Source organism: Tiliqua scincoides, chromosome 13 (assembly GCF_035046505.1).
Source record: "Tiliqua scincoides isolate rTilSci1 chromosome 13, rTilSci1.hap2, whole genome shotgun sequence".
In the NCBI taxonomy this organism is placed as follows: Eukaryota; Metazoa; Chordata; class Lepidosauria; order Squamata; family Scincidae; genus Tiliqua; species Tiliqua scincoides.
The window spans coordinates 3,817,235-3,833,472 of NC_089833.1; the positions used below are offsets into that span (position 1 = coordinate 3,817,235).

Consider the following 16,238-nt stretch of genomic DNA (forward strand, 5'->3'; position numbering starts at 1 on the left):
ACACCAGATTTAGCAGTAATAGAAAAGAAAATGGACTGGATCATTGATGTGGCCACACCTGGGGATGCAGGATTGAAGACCAAGTCCATGAAAAAGTGATCAAAGACCTTCAGGTTGAAGTACAACAACTTTGGCCAAGAAAGGTCATGCCAATAGCAGTGGGTGCTTTAGGAGCCATCAGTGGGCTGGCACTACAGAGAGGTAGACTGAGGCTAGACATTTCTGACTGTAGGAGCTGTTTGGTGCTGGAACAGCCTGCCTCATGCTGTTCATGAGCCTCATGTGGGCTCTCCCTCTTTGGAGGTTTTCAAGCAGAGGCTGGATAGCCACACATCAGAGATGTTGTAACAGTTGCCTGCCCTGAGCAGTGGGCTGGACTAGATGATCTCCGAGATACCTTCTGAGTCTAATCTGTGATTCCAGATAGGGTTGCTTGCCATCCAAGATTGGCCTGGAGTCTCAGCATTAGTCTCCAGAAGACCACTGCAATCCTGGGAGTTTAAACAGGGTTTTCTTGGCTAAATGATATGAAAAGACCCCTTGGGAATATGCTGGCTGAGCTCCTTTTAGCATCACTATTATTATTATTACTACTACTACTACTACTACTACTACTACTACTACTACAGTATTTATATACTACTTTTCAACAAAAGGTTCACAAAGCAATTTACAGAGAAAAGGTATATAAAAGGTAAATAAAAAGTTTTGCAAGCTTTACAATTTTTTACTGGGTTTGAACTGCAAATCCACTGGATTAAACTGTACGTTTGATGTTCATGGTGAGTCAATATATTTAAGGATCTCTGATGCTTCTTAAATATAGTGGCTTGCAAACATCTCTCTTGCTGCTCTCTGACATCCAAAGTTTATTGTACGGGGTTCATGCAAAATTTCTTTGCCTTAATGCAGGGGTGCCCAAACCATGGCCTGGGGGCCACTTGCGGCCCTCAAGGACCCCCAATCTGGCCCTTGGGGAGCCCCTGGTCTCCAATGAGCCTCTGGCCCTCCAGAGACTTGCTGGAGTCCGCGCTGATCTGATGTGATTACTCTCAGCGTGCGGGCCAACTGTTTGACCTCTCACACAAGCTGCAGGCCAAGGGCTCCTTCCACCTCTTGCTGTTTCATGTCTGTGAAGCAGCAGCGGCAGAAAAGGAAAGGCCAGCCTTGCTTTGCACAAGGTCTTTTATAGGCTTTGACCTATCGTGAGACCTTCATTCATGCATATAAGTTCCATCTCTAGTATATTCATTTATGTACATTTATTCAAATTTTAAACATAAATTATTTTTTTCCCCTGGCCCCCAACACAGTGTGGCCCTCTTGCCAAACAGTTTGGACACCCCTGCCTTAATGGACTGCTGCTTAAAGGCACAGGAGCTGGGTCAGTAAAAAAAAAGTTGGCAACCCTCTCTAACCACTCTCCTACTGATCAGATTCTACTGAGTTAAGCAAGTTGGCCACCTCTACATCAATGTGTTGCATTGCTCAGAGGAAGCTCATGCCTCAATGATCAGCAGTCCAGGACCAGGTTGATGGAGACCCATGAAAGGGGCTGGCAAGGAGTGTGATCAGGGCACAGCCTGGGCACCGGTCCCCACAGCCAGCGTGGAAAGGGAGGGATGCTGGAGTGGACTCAGACAAGCAGAAAGAGGAGGAGCCGAGCAAGCCTGAGCCGTGATGGCAAGCAAGAGCCACAGAGTGCAGCGCTGAGCGAGCGAGGAACAGAAAGAATGCGGGAAAGAGCTGGCAGCCCAGGGAACACTCCCAGCCAGGATGTGCCGGCCAAGGTCTCCAGCAGCTGGGCAGCAGCTTCTCCTCTGCCTGTGCACAGATGAGACCCCAGACAGGGCGACAAGACTGCTGTGAGCCGTGGAGGGTGAGGGAGAGCAGTGCTTGACGTCTCTTTGGCTCCTGATCACTTGTCCTAAAGGTAGGCTCTTGCCAGCAACATCTTTGGCCTCTGCTGTTCTAGGAGGATTTTTTTTTCTAGTTTCCAGGAGAGGTGGTAGGCGAGAGTGGTTAGAGCAGGGTTGCCAACTTTTTTTTACTGACCCAGCTCTTGTGCCTTTAAGCAGCAGTCCACTCAGGCAAGGAAATTTTGCATGAGAAGTGAAGAGAAACTTGTTCTGCAAAAGTGTGTGTGTGTGTCTTTGTCTGTGTCTTTGTGGCTGTGGCTGTTGAAAGCACAGAAGCACAGTACATAAAAAAGTGGCAACTCTGTCAGAATAGGAGCAGCCAGGATGCTCCTTCGAAGAGCAACTTTGAAGCCCCACCAGCTGAATTTTTAAAATGGGATGTACACAAGAGCATCTCTTCCTGCATCTCATTGCCTCTGACCCGATACACTTTCCCCTTTAGAAGTGGGCAGTGGATTGTGATTGCTCAGGGTGAGGTCAGGCAGCCCACAGATGCTCCGAGGTGCTGAACTTCTTTATTCACAGGCTGAATCCGAGAACAGGTTCAGGAGCTAAGTTCTAGTGGAATCAGCCTCTGGCTGTAATCCTATACATGCTTACCTGGGAGTAAGTCCCATTAAACTCAGTGAGGCTTACCTCAGTGAGCAGGCATGCATAAGATTGTGTTATAAGTCCTGGGGACACCTACTCTCACCAGGCAGCTCTCACAGGAACCTTGGAGCAATTCTCAGTTATTTTACTCAGAATGGGTGGTGGTGATTTGTCTGAAGTGTGATTGATAACAGCTGCCTGGAAATAACATCCTCTGACCTTCTGCACTCCCTCACCCCCAAAAAGAGTGCCATTATTTATCAGCTCTGCTCCTATGCCTTGAACATACAAACATGTTCTTCAGATCAAATCTATCAGTTTGAATTACTCCTCTCCTGAAAGTGGAAATGTTCTGGTTTTAGTCAGCAGGGGAAACATCTAAAGTCTCCACAGGGGCTTTTTTCATCCTTTTGAGAATGGGGGAAACCCTTTTAGAGAATCCTAATTATATAGGAACCTAGTATGTTCTAGTATTAGGCTCCTTGGATCTGGTAAACACAGAATACTAACTTGAGAAAAATGTTTCTGGATCTAGTGGTGTAGCAAGAGGGGATGCAAAGCACTAAGTTTTGAGGGGATCCTCACCGTGGCCTGCAAGGGGCCGGCCCCCTCCTCTTTGGATCCATTCCAGCCAGTGGGAGCAGATACACCTTCCTCCATTTTGCTCCCACCAGCTGGAATGGCTCTGAAGGGGGGAGGAGGATCCCTGCAAAACTTAGTGCTTTGCACCCCACTAGCTATGCCACTGGATCCAGTGCTTCGACCCCTCTAGCTATGCCACTGCCTGGATCCTTTCGCAGTAAATTGTCACAGCATTATAACGTACACATGTGCAGGAACAAGCTAAGCTGGAAAAAGGTAGCTACCCATAAGCAAAATTGTTCCATGATGCAACGGTAGGCCTCTAATCCCTTATCGGGAAGTAACCTGAGAATCAGCAATCAGCCTTCTTAAATAGTGGACAGATGATTTGAGAGCTTCATCTTCCCCTCTGAATCCAAATCCATTCCTCATCCATTTTGCCAACAGTTTGCAGTGGTGTAGAGGAAGCCATGTGACTAGTCCTCATGGCTGCAAGTGAATGCTTCCAGTTCCATTTGTTATGGAGCAGCCCTTATAAAAACCTTGGAAAGTGGTTTAAAATCCTTGCCAAGCAATAAAATTAAACATTTATTAGTAGATTAAATTAAACTTGGGCTGTGATCCTATATGCAGTTTCCTGGGAGTAAACCCCATTGAACTTGATGGGACTCACTTCCAAGTAGACATGGATAGGGTTGTGCCCTTAAACATTCAAACAACTGCAACACAACCAACAGTCAAATTGTTATAACTGATTTGGCTGGTGCCTTGGCTTAAGGGCTGTAAGGCTTAAGCAACAGCTCTTTTAAGGCTGGCCCATCCATGAGGTAGACTGAGGCAATTGCTTCAGAGAGGCACCCACTGCTGCTCCTGAACTTACTGGATTCAAAAACAAAGAGAGAAATGGAATAGAAGAGGAAGAGAGAAGAATGATGGGCTAGTAGAGCAGAAGACACTCTAGCATACCACTCTCCTCTCCTTCACTTCCCTATTCAATTCTGGTGAGCAGGGCAGCTCTCCACACTTGCTGTTGAGCCACTGGGGAAGGGAAGATGGCACAATAGTGTAGCTGGGGTGTGCGTGCAGCAAGTCCTGATGGTACTGCAAGGCACCCTATAAGCGGCTCTTCCCCCTCCCCTTCGGAGCCAGGCATTTGCCTCCGTTTTGCTCTCACCACTCAGAATGGCTCTGAAGGGGAGGGGGAGGGGTTGCTTGCATGGCACGTTCAGGTGCCTGCAAAACTTAGTGCTTTGCACCCCCCTCTAGCTATGCCACTGCCTGAAAGGGAGCTGTTGTGAATCTCAGCTTCCTGACAAGTCTGTCTGTACAGACTTTCCAACTCAGGATTTTCACATACACATGTGCCTTTTTTTGGTGTACGCTTCACATATCTAAAGTGTACAGAATGTATGAAGAGGCCTTAAGTTCTGTGGCCCATGTGGGAACTGAATCTAGGCCTCCCTTGAATTCATTCCCCCACTGGGTGATAACTCTACTCGTGCACAAGTCAAACTTGTCTCCTGATTGTGTGTTTTGCACTTTCTTTGGCCATATGGCCAGGAGCTGAGCAAGGTTTGTGACGTGCCATTGGCAAACTCAGGTGCGCAGTCTTGACTAACGGACCAGGGCTAGCAAGGATCATTCATACAATGATCATTCCCCACAGCCTGCCTGACCCCCATTTCATATTGTAGTATGAAACTTTTTAAATAAAAATCTATATTCCCCCCCCCCCCCAAAAAAATCTATATTTCCCAGGTTAGCCATCCTGCAGCCATCCTGACCAAATGCAATGCAGACCTTTGCCCAGGTGGTGGCAGCAGCCTTTCAGATACCACCTTCCCAGAAAGAAAGACAGTACTTGACTTGGAAAAATGGGGAGGCCCCCCCCCAAAAAAAAATTATGAGGCCTGCCAAGGACAGCAGACCACTATTAACCTTTACATTCACCTTTTTATTTTGGCAAAAGACAAATGTACCCGTTCTTGCAGTTGAAGAGCCCGTTCAGCCCCATCCATAGAAAAATTCACATTTCTATCTCAGCCTGAATCACTCATTTTTCTATGATCAAGCTGACCAGCTCACAACAATCAGGGAGAAATAATTTAATCCACCCCCCCCCCCCGTGAAATGTTATAATTCTGGTTTTTGGATGTACAGCTATGATTTCGTATGGGTCTAGTTCTGTTCCTGGGTTGTAACCCATATGTGTAAGTTGCGCAAACATGCAAGTTATGAGCCTATTGCTCATCCCAGTGAAGGGTCCCAGTATGCCCACCATGGTTGCAATGCATTGTGGGTTTTGTTGTTTTGGGGCCAAACCACATGAGATATATACTATACATTAGTGTTTCTCAAACTGTGGGTCAGGACCCATTAGGTGGGTCGTGAGGCAATTTCAGGTGAGCCCCCATTCATTTCAATATTTTATTAGGCTTAATGCTACCCTGGGATGTGACTGCATTTGGGACGTGTTACACATCTGTACTTTTGACAGGCTACTATGTATAAGCTTTTAAAAATGATAGTAAATGGGACTTTCTCCTGGGTAAGTGTGGGTAGGATTGTTAAAAATGTTCCTGCTTGATGGTGTCACTTCCGGTCATGACATCACTTCTGGTGGGTCCTAACAGATTCCATTCTAAAAAGTGGGTCCCAGTGCTAAAAGCTTGAGAACCACTATAGTATACATGATATATATACTAGTATATATATATATGATATAGTATACATGATTAAGAGATGCTTAGGAACGTACTGAGTTAGTCCGCCTAGTTCAGTATCATCTACTTTGGAGTGACAGCAACTGTCCAGAGTTTTCAGATAAAGCCCCCGTCCCCAGCAACCCAAAGTGAAGATGCCAGAGCAGTGTTAATTTCTGTGCATAGGGAGGGAAGTTAAAACATTCCCCTATGCCATTTTCTTGCTGAAAAGTGCCCTCCCACAGCTGCTATTCCGACCTCCCCTGAGAGCCTATTTCCCACAAACAGTTGTTCTTGCAGATCTATGATTCACTCATGTGCACCAAGATTTTTTTTGACATTCAAGAATTTTGCCATCTCAAGAACACAAATGGTGTAGCATGAAATATTGGAAGTCTGCAAATACCCGAATGCTCCTCCTACGGAAAAGCGTGACTTAAGCTACAATCCCATACAACTTACTTGGGAGGAGGTCCTGTTGAATTCATTGAGAAGACAATTCGCCACAAACACAACTGATTCTCGAATGTCTGCCAGGTTTTTCAGAAGCGTCAGGCAAAGGATGCAATCCTACCCTGCGCTGGAACAGGTAAGCCAGAAGGCTTGCGCTGTATCCAGCGCAGGATAGGGACCAAAAGCGGCTCAGCCAGAGGCAAGGGGAAACTTTTTCCTTTACCACTGGGCAAGATGCCGTTGCCACTATGAGTCTCCTCAGACTTGTGCCACCTCTTGATGTGGCACAAGTCCGAAGAGAGCAGAGTGGCTTCAAGCTGCTCCAATCTCCCCGGGAACGGGGGTTGGATCCGGCATAACTACCGGATCCCAGCCCTGCCTCCCTCTCCCCGCCCACCCGCCCAATTTTTCAAATCTTTCAAATTTTTCAAATTCCAATTTTTCAAAATCTGGCAACAGTGATGTCACTAACTCAAAATCTGTCCCCCCAGCCCCCCGCATCTTCCAAATTCAAGTTGAGAGGTCTTGACAAAAATTGGGCAACTCTACCTTACTCATAACTAGAGGTGTTCTTAAATGTTCTTCTTTTCTCACAGATTTTGTTTTTTCCCCATGACAGCAGAATGTGCAGAAAGCAGTGTGATGTGTTTTTATTCCAAGGACGCATTTCTAGAAATTATAATTATACATTAGATTTGCTTTAAGGCAGGTGATTTGCTTTACTAGGCAGGTGATAGCAGTGGCCCAGTGCCGCGCTCAAAATGATGCCCCAGAAGTGATGTCATGCCTGGGCTTTTAAAAAAGTGAAAATGGGGGAAATGTCACCTCCTTTCCCCAGCAGCTCGATGCCCACTTGCTTTGCCACCTCCCAATATTATCACCTTATTGGTTCCCTGCTATATCATAATAACACCTAATCAGCTCTCAGAACAATCAGTCTCATTGGTCAGTTTGGAGTTAATAAAACTCAGTTGTTGTTACGTAATGCAGTTGTGTTTTTATTTTCTGGTTATTTGGCTACAACTTTCGATAGAATAGAGATATTTTGACACAGTTTATTTCATTGCATTCTGCATTAAATTCTGCATCAAATGGTATATAACATGACCGTATTATTCAAAAATACCGAGGTTTTCACAATTTTGGCCACTAGAGTCAAGCTCAGGTTGTTGTCCCCCTAAAGCTTGATGCCTGGTACAATTGCTACCCCCGTACCCTCTTAGCTACACTACTGGGTGATAGTAGGTAGTATCGTGTCAGCCAATGCAGCCACAGTCATTTCCCAGACACACCCCCCCCCCCAGTCCAACCCAACCAGCCTACAGTGACCAATATTTAGAGGTGTTGGAAAACAGTTTTATTTTTTCACAGATTTTGGTTATATTTTTTACTTTAACAAAAACACGACAGAAAGCAGTGTTTTGTGTTTTTACTTTATCGCTGAAAAAAATCACACCTCTACTCTGCTGTAGGGCAGTGGTGTTGTTCTAAGATACTTTAAGCCAAATCATGATCACCCTTCTTGGGTTTTAATTCAGGGCTACTGCAGATTAAATAAATGCAGAGAGGAGCTTTTAACAGGCAGTATTAGGGAAGCAGATGGGGGGAAGGCTGAGCCTTGATTTGAGGACAGAGGTCCCGCAGCATGTGCCTATTTTCCATTTTGAAATGCCCTTGTTAAACACTGCGGCCAGCCAGGGTTGCATGGTCAAAGCTTCAAATCTTGGAACCAAATGAGAGCCGTCCTTGCAAGGCTCTTTGGAGAGGCACATACAAGCCATAACCATTGTTTTAGATCCATGCACCAAGGGAGATGGGCAATTATAACTCTCACTCCTGTCTGCAAGTAGCTGCCGCCGTTAATTTAGCGGAACAGAATCTGAAAACAGTTGTGGGGGATGGAACTGCTGGACACTGGAGCCATAGATTTCTCTGGGGCAATAAAACCGATTTACTTGGCAGCCGTATTGATTTACCTCTGGAATCTTATTGCTGGCCCGGGACCAGCTCTGCCCAGCTGCAATCCATCACCTTGCTTGGGGAACGTGGCAATTCAGAGGCACCAGCCTGAAATTCACAACAGCTGGAGGGGTAGTAGCAAATGTAAGATTTTTTTTTTCCTCCCACACATAAATCAGCATGAAGTATTGCTTTCCTTTTGCCAAATGTTCAGATAAAAAATCTGTGCTCTGGGAGAAGCTCAAGATGCTTTGAAAGATGCTGAATTGTTGGGGCTGCATTGGAAATCTGCATTCAGCCCTGGCCCATCTGTGAGGCCAACTGAAACAGTTGTCTTAGGGCCCAATCCTGAACTTCCTCACATGAAGGGGAACATAAGGCTTAGACCTGATCTGATGAACGCAGAGAGCAACAAACGCTTGAGACGGCAGCCCCCACCACAGAAAAAAGGATAAAAGCAGAGGCTTGCTGGTGAAGTGATACTTTTTTTTTTAATCTTGCAAAGCTAGTTGCGTCCCGATAGACTGCTGTTTTAAAAAGTGGGTCCCAGTGCTCAAATGCCTCTGATCCACTCCCCTAGCTTATTCATCTTCAGCTAAAGGGGTGCGATCCACAAGTGGATTGCTAGCAGACCATAGCATTTGCAAAAAAGGCACTTAAAGAGTACGCCTGTCTACGCTGCACATTATACTAGTTCTATGCTATCCTGTGCGCATTTACCTGAGACCAAGGGCACAATCCTAAGCAGGTCTACTCAGAAGTAAGTCCTGTTCTCGTCAATGGGACTTACTCCCAGGAAAGTGAGGATAGGATTGCAGCCTAAAGTTGCAACCTTATGTGCACTTTCATGGGAATAAGCCCTGTTGAACAGAGTGATACTTATTTCCAGAGTAGCCATGCAGAGGGTTGCACTGCCAACCTGATCCTGCCGGCCTCTTCCTTTGTCCTCATCAGCCATTAAAAATTCAGAATAGAGCCTCCATGTGCAATGGTATTATATCTTTGAATGCTAGTGACTACAGAAAAAGGGCAAGAGGGGTTATTACCATCCTACCCAGCTTGTGAGACATCTAGTTGTCCCCTGTTGGAAGTAGATGCTGGCCTCAGTGGACTGGTGGCCAGAGCTCTTCTTGTGTTCTTACATTGGATGCAGAATTCATCAGTTTGAGTTCTCTCTTGATGCAGGTACTTAGATCCCACCTCCTACCCACAATTCTTATAGCCTCTTCCATCTCCACCCCTATCTGCCCTCAGAGCCAGAATGAGCAACCACGAAGACTTTGCTGGCCTGGCTGGCCACTGGAACTCTTCGGACACGTCCCATTTCAGCCCAGCCAGTGTCATCGTCCCAGTTGTCTTCTCGCTGATCTTTCTCCTGGGCACTGTTGGCAACAGCCTGGTCCTGGCGGTGCTGCTGAGAAACGGGCAGATGGGCCACAATAGTACCAACCTCTTCATCCTCAACCTCAGCCTGGCCGACTTCTTCTTCATCATCATCTGCGTGCCCTTCCAGGCCACCATCTACTCCCTGGAGGGCTGGGTCTTTGGCTCCTTCATGTGCAAGACCGTCCACTTCTTCATCTACCTCACCATGTATGCCAGCAGCTTCACCTTGGCGGCCGTCTCCGTGGACAGGTATGATGTATACAGGAAGCTGCTGTCAATTAAGCCGGTTGGACCAGTTGCTTCCAATTGGGCCCAGTGCCTATTGGGGACCCACTCTAGGGTGGAAAAAAAAATACTTTTACTAAATCATTTCACAGTCTCTAAAGTAAGTGGTTTTGTAACTACTTACTTTTCATCCAATTTGCAATGCAGATGGAAAAATCTAATAAATACATTTTGTTTGTTTACTTGTAGGCTGACAAGCATGCAATTTCATATTAAAAAATTGCCTAGGTCCTTTTGGTCCATTAACTCACATGCACTTTTGAAGTGCATATTCTATTGCTTTCCATTCTGCCGTGGAGATGGAAAGTCTGACGTACGTTTTATTTATCTCTAAGATTCTACAGTCCCTGGCTGTGAACCCAGGACTCCTCAAACAAATGTTTCCAGTTGGGCCCTGCAGCTCCTAAGGAAACCCTGGTTGCTGCCTACTGAGTCAGACCCTTGGGCCACTTAAATCAGTGGTGCCTGCACTGACCGGCAGCAGCAATTCAGAGTTTTAGGCAGGGGTCTTTCTCTGCCCTACTGGGAAATGCTGACAGCAGTTGAACCTGGGAATTCTCAGGTGAGATAAAGACTCCACCATTGCCTCCTCCTTCCCCTCTTACCTGCCAAAGGGAAGCCCCACCACAAACCTTGAGGAGCGCTCAGGTAGAAGGGAGGGCCATTGAGGCCAGTTTGCTCACGGGCAGGTGAAGCCAACCTCACCTTGTGTTTTCACATGGTTGCTAAACTGTTGATTGACCTTCCAAAAAGAAGGACCCTGCTGGGTCCGGAAATGAAAGAAAAAGGAGAGGGAAACAGCTAGATGGTTGCAGAGAAAAGAAGCACGTTGTAAGACGCACTTCTGGGTTGCATTGGCAACTTCTGGTTGTGCCTGGGAGGTCCCTAGGGGCCTTCCAGCTACAGAGTTCATTATCCATGAAATTTCGTATCCACAAGGGGTACAGATCCCCATGTACGCTGAGGGTCCACTGTACAATCAATGATATTAAGAACTAATTTCAAAACATCGAACAGTACAGTCATAATCTCATAGCCTATTAATATACATTTTGAACGTAGCTCATAATAATAACCATTTAATTAGTTCCTGCTTTATATATCATCATGAAAGGGTTTGAGTCATTTACTTTTCTTTTTAAAAACCAGCCAGTCCATTTGGCTCCAGTATGCATTTCCAAGAATGTTGAGTTTGACCCTAAAAGGAATTAAACCCACTCCCATAACAACATAACCCCACTGGATCAGGCCAAAGGGCCATCTAGTCCAGCTTCCTGTATCTCATAGTGGCCCACCAAATGCCCCAGGGAGCACACCAGATAACAAGAGACCTCATCCTGGTGCCCTCTGGCATTCTGACATAGCCCATTTCTAAAATCAGGAGGTTGCGCATACACATCATGGCTTGTTCCCCGTAATGGATTTTTCCCCCAGAAACTTGTCCAATCCCCTTTTAAAGGCGTCTAGGCTAGACGCCAGCACCAGATCCTGTGGCAAGGAGTTCCACAGACCGACCACACGCTGAGTAAAGAAATATTTTCTTTTGTCTGTTCTAACTCTCCCAACACTCAATTTTAGTGGCTGTCCCCTGGTTCTGGTGTTATGTGAGAGTGTAAAGAGCATCTCCCAATCCACTCTGTCCATCCCCTGCATAATTTTGTATGTCTCAATCATGTCCCCCCTCAGGCGCCTCTTTTCTAGGCTGAAGAGGCCCAAACGCCGTAGCCTTTCCTCGTAAGGAAGGTGCCCCAGCCCCGTAATCATCTTAGTCGCTCTCTTTTGCACCTTTTCCATTTCCACTATGTCTTTTTGGAGATGCGGCGACCCACCTTCCATGCTGAGATCAAAGACCTCAGAAGGTGTAAAAGTTACATACAGATAGTTCTCTTTAAATGTGAATTTGCGTATCTGCGAGGGGCAGAATCGCTACCTTCTGTTGTCATCCGCACCTCTGTTCTTGCTACCTGCTATGCAGAGACCTTCTGGAGGCTCCAGGGACCTTCTGAATGGTGCCTGTGACCACCACAGACCCCTTTAAGATGGCAGGCAGAAGCTTCCACTGTTCATTTTAAAGGGGTCTGCCCTGGTTGTGGGCACCATGTCCCTGAGCCTCTCGGAGGTCTCCGCAGCGTTCAGAGATATTTTGGCACGTCCTGCTGAACTCTGCTGGCTTCCTGAGGGTCTCCGCTGGATTCTGCTGATGGCAGGGAAAGTATCCCTCCCCCGCAGGTACCCCTTGCACCTAACCCCATGGATCCCATAAGATCAATGGTGCATTATCTGTGAATTCACTGTCGGCTAGGGTTTCTAGGAACCTAACCCGAGAAGGTAACAAGAACCGACTGTAGCTTTGTATTCAGATGGTATAAATTCAGTTTCAATATATTCATCTGCTTGCAATTTTTGACTTTTGATACTTGTTAGAAAAATTACATGTTCATTTCCTACAGTATTTCAAGAAATAAAGCTTGGCACATATATGAGCAGGTGTATTTAGGGTTTTCGGGTTTGCCTCTATGGTGCCTCTCCAGTCTGCCCTGACAACTCTCCTTCCCCATTCCTGGCACAGCCTGGCACAGCTCCCCCCCCCCCACCTGCCTGCCAGCTCCTTTCTTGCAGGCTGACATGGAAGCAGCAGGCAACTGTTCATGCCAGCAGCCCGGTCCCCCACAACTGTCAAAACAAACATTATGTTGTCCCCCTTTCTCCAGGGGGCCAAGATCAACAGGCAGACGGTCTCCATCCATCACTTGTCAGCTCTGCTCCCTGGAGCGTCTCGCAGTGAGAAAAGGAGCTCATATTCAGAATGCTGCTATTGATTCCAAGCAGCACGATGAACATCTACCTCCTTGTCTCCCCTCCCCACACCCCACATCAAAGCTGAAAAGCTTAAAATCTTGCAAAAACGGCCTCCATTTATGCATCAGTCAATGGCCTCCACTTACCAGGGATGGCCTTGATTTTGGGTTTCCGGTTCCAAGTAAGTCACCATCACTGGTATCCTTTTTGGAGAGATTTCCAAGGTGCCGTTTTATTAGTGTGCTTTGATTAATTTGATTAGGGTGCTTTGCTAAAGTTTTATATCTGCAGGATTCTGTTCCCTCTGGAAGCCACAGCAATCACTGCAGAGCTCTGCTCTAGCTCTGGTCTCTCCCTGACACAATAAACACAATAGACACAAGCTCTGTGATCACACAACCCTCTGAAACAGGATGGAGCACATGTGCAATCACAGAGGAGGCCAAGACAATTTTCCTAGGGGTATGACAGGTGAGGCTCTGCCTCCCCTGACCACACATCTCTGGTGCACATGTGGTGGGGTAGTGATGGATACAGCCTGACTTGGTTGCAAACTCATGTGCATGAACACTAACAGTCCAATCTTGAGCTGTATCAGCTCAATCTTGAGCCCAGAGCAGTGGAAGCACCAAAATGGCGACCACCACACCCTAAGGGTTTCAGGCAGCTGCTGATGACTCCTTGGGGGAAGGCCCAAGCCCCACAATGGAGCTACTCAAACCTGTGTCGGCTATTTAGCCGGTGCAGAGTTGAGTGGCCCCGTGTCAGGGCGGGAAGCCCAACACGGGCTTCTGGATCCCCAGATCCTCCAGAAATGTCATAATTTTGGCACTAGTGGTGTCACACACACACACACACACACACACACACACACACACACACACACACACACACACACACACACCCCTGACTATGTCAACCGGTGCAGTCTGCACCCCCTAGTAGCAGCTCTCCAGGGCTTCAGCCAGGAATTTTTGCTTGCCCTGCTTGGACATGCCAGAGATGAACCTGGTACTGTCAGTATGGAAAACAGATGCTCTCCTTCAATGGTGGTGTGCAGGCTACTTCAAACCCTGGTTTCCAAACCTGGTTTGCCAGTCGATTGCAAACCAGGGTTTGTCAGTTCAGACACGCACCAAATAAGGGTTAAGGAAGTTTAAAGTCTGAATTAACATGTGCATTTGAGGATTCCTAAGTCTGTTGACTTCTTCTGCAGGTATTTGGCCATTCGCTACCCGCTGCGTTCCCGGGAGTTGCGGACACCTTGCAACGCAGTCGTGGCCATGGCTGTCATCTGGGGCCTCTCCGTGATCTTCTCTGGGCCCTACCTGAGCTACTATGACCTGATTGAATGGGAGGCCAGCTCCATCTGTGTGCCAGGATGGGAGGAATGGAAGCGCAAGATCATGGACACCTGCACATTTGCCTTTGGCTACATGATCCCAGTGCTGATTGTCAGCCTCTCCTACACCAGGACGATCAAGTACCTGTGGACTGCCGTGGACCCCTTGGAGGACATGTCAGAGTCCAAGAAGGCCAAGCGCAAGGTCACCAAGATGATCATCATTGTGACCATCCTCTTCTGCCTGTGCTGGCTCCCCTACCATGTGGTCGTGCTACGCTACCTCTACGGAGATTTCCCTTTCAACCAGACCACCTACGCCTTCCGGCTCCTCTCCCACTGCATGGCCTATGCCAACTCCTGCCTCAACCCCATCGTCTACGCCCTGGTCTCCAAGCACTTCCGCAAGGGGTTCAAGAAGGTCTTCAGCTGCCTGCTGAGAAAGAGGGCCAGGAACAAGGTCCACGTGGTCCACCCTGCCCACACCGTGCCTGGCTTTGAGGCAGGCTCGACGGAGGTTTCCCAGATGAATGAGGAAAACCATGGGCAGCTGAGTGGGTGTGACCTCGATCCGGGGGCCCTCATTGTTCCTTCGTGCTCCACCAGGCCCCTCCACATTCCCTAAACCAAGTTCATCCTGAGCAAACGGGATGATGTGCCTCCATCAAGGACGTTCAGGAGAAAATGTACTCATGTACTTCATGCACTCCCTACACACACAAGGACCTTCCTCACTTTTCTGCCTCCAGTGAGGGCACACATGATCTTCAACGAAGTCATCTGAACATAAACACCTTCTATTCTAATTGTTGGAACATTCTGTCTGAGGTGGAGGATCCTGGGAAGGCCCCCTCTTGTTAATGTTCTTAGCGATGAACAAATTTGAAAGTCACAGAAGGGCAAGACCGTTATCAAGACCATGCCAAAAGTCAAAGGAGTGAGCAAGCTTTGGGGCTCTCCAGCATTCTTTGGCAGGCTGGAGGTTAAGCAAGACAAAGGCAAGGGGAAGGACAGGGCCAGCCCAAAGGCCGCATAGCAACTGCTGACCCTGCCACCAGGGGGTGCATCTGCCTCTTTACTGGATGTGGAGGTGAGGGGCAGAGTGGAAGTGGAGAGGAGAGTGGTAGGCTAGAGCACGGGTGCCCAAACCCCGGCCCTGGGGCCACTTGCAGCCCCTGAGGCCTCTTAGGGAGCCCTCAGGGAGCCCCCCAGTCTCCAATGAACCTCTGGCCCTCCAGAGATTTGTTGGAGCCCACACTGGCCCAACACAACTGCTCTCAGCTTGAGGGTGACTGTTTGACCTCTCACATGAGCTGTGAGATGAGAGCTCCCTCCACTGCTTGTTGTTTCACGTCTGTGATGCAGCAGCGGCAGCAAAGGAAAGGCCAGCCTTGCTTTGTGCAAGGCCTTTTCTAGGCCTTGAGCTATTGCAAGATCTTCAGTCATTCATATAAGTTCATCTTTAATAAATTCATTTATGTAAACTTATGTAAATTTATTCAAATTTTAGATGTAAATTAATTCTTCCCCCCCCCGCCCCAACCGACACAGTGTCAGAGAGACGATATGGCCCTCCTGCCAAATACTTTGGACACCCCTGGGCTAGAGTGTCTCGAACTCATCCCCCAAAACAATTCTCTGTGTTCATTTGACACATCTTGGGAGGAAGCAATTGTGGAGAGGATTGCTGGGGGAAAGTGGCAGGCAGGGGAAAGACCTCCTCTGAGTTGACTCTTGGGGGAAAGGGGGTTCTGAGAAGCAGAACAGTCAGTGGAAGAGACCTTTTCCTACAGTAAACCTGCCGGCCAGCTAGTTTGCCGCTATCAGTGAAGACACAGGAGCAGAGGCACAGGAAGTTTCAAAAGACTTGGTTCACAGTGTTCAGTCATGTGCATCATTTGAGCTGTCAGAGGTTTCTACAACTGAGGGAACAGAGAAGCCTGAATGCTGTTTGCTTTGTGTGGAGGTGATGGGACTCTGCCTGCCATTCTGGGACACGGCTCAGGAGCCTGGATGAAGCCTCGTTCTTTGTGTAGAGGGTGCTGCTACTCTTTAGATCAGGGGTGCCCAAACCCTGGCCCGGGGGCCACTTGCAGCCCTCGAGGCCTCTCAATGCGGCCCTCAGGGAGTCCCCAGTCTCCAGTCTCCAATGAGCCTCTGGCCCTCTGGAGATTTGTTGAAGTCTGCACTGGTCCAACGCAACTTCTCTCAGTGTGAGGG

General features: G+C 47.7%; 1 protein-coding gene across 1 annotated transcript; it reads left to right on the forward strand.

The window, feature by feature from the left end:
- The first annotated feature begins 9,467 nt into the window (after positions 1–9,467).
- On the forward strand, positions 9,468–14,643 carry LOC136633659 (galanin receptor 2b-like). Its single transcript, XM_066609413.1, has 2 exons — positions 9,468–9,841; positions 13,893–14,643. The coding sequence occupies exons 1-2, from the start codon at positions 9,468–9,470 to the stop codon at positions 14,641–14,643; spliced, it is 1,125 nt and encodes a 374-aa protein (XP_066465510.1).
- Positions 14,644–16,238: the final 1,595 nt, after the last annotated feature.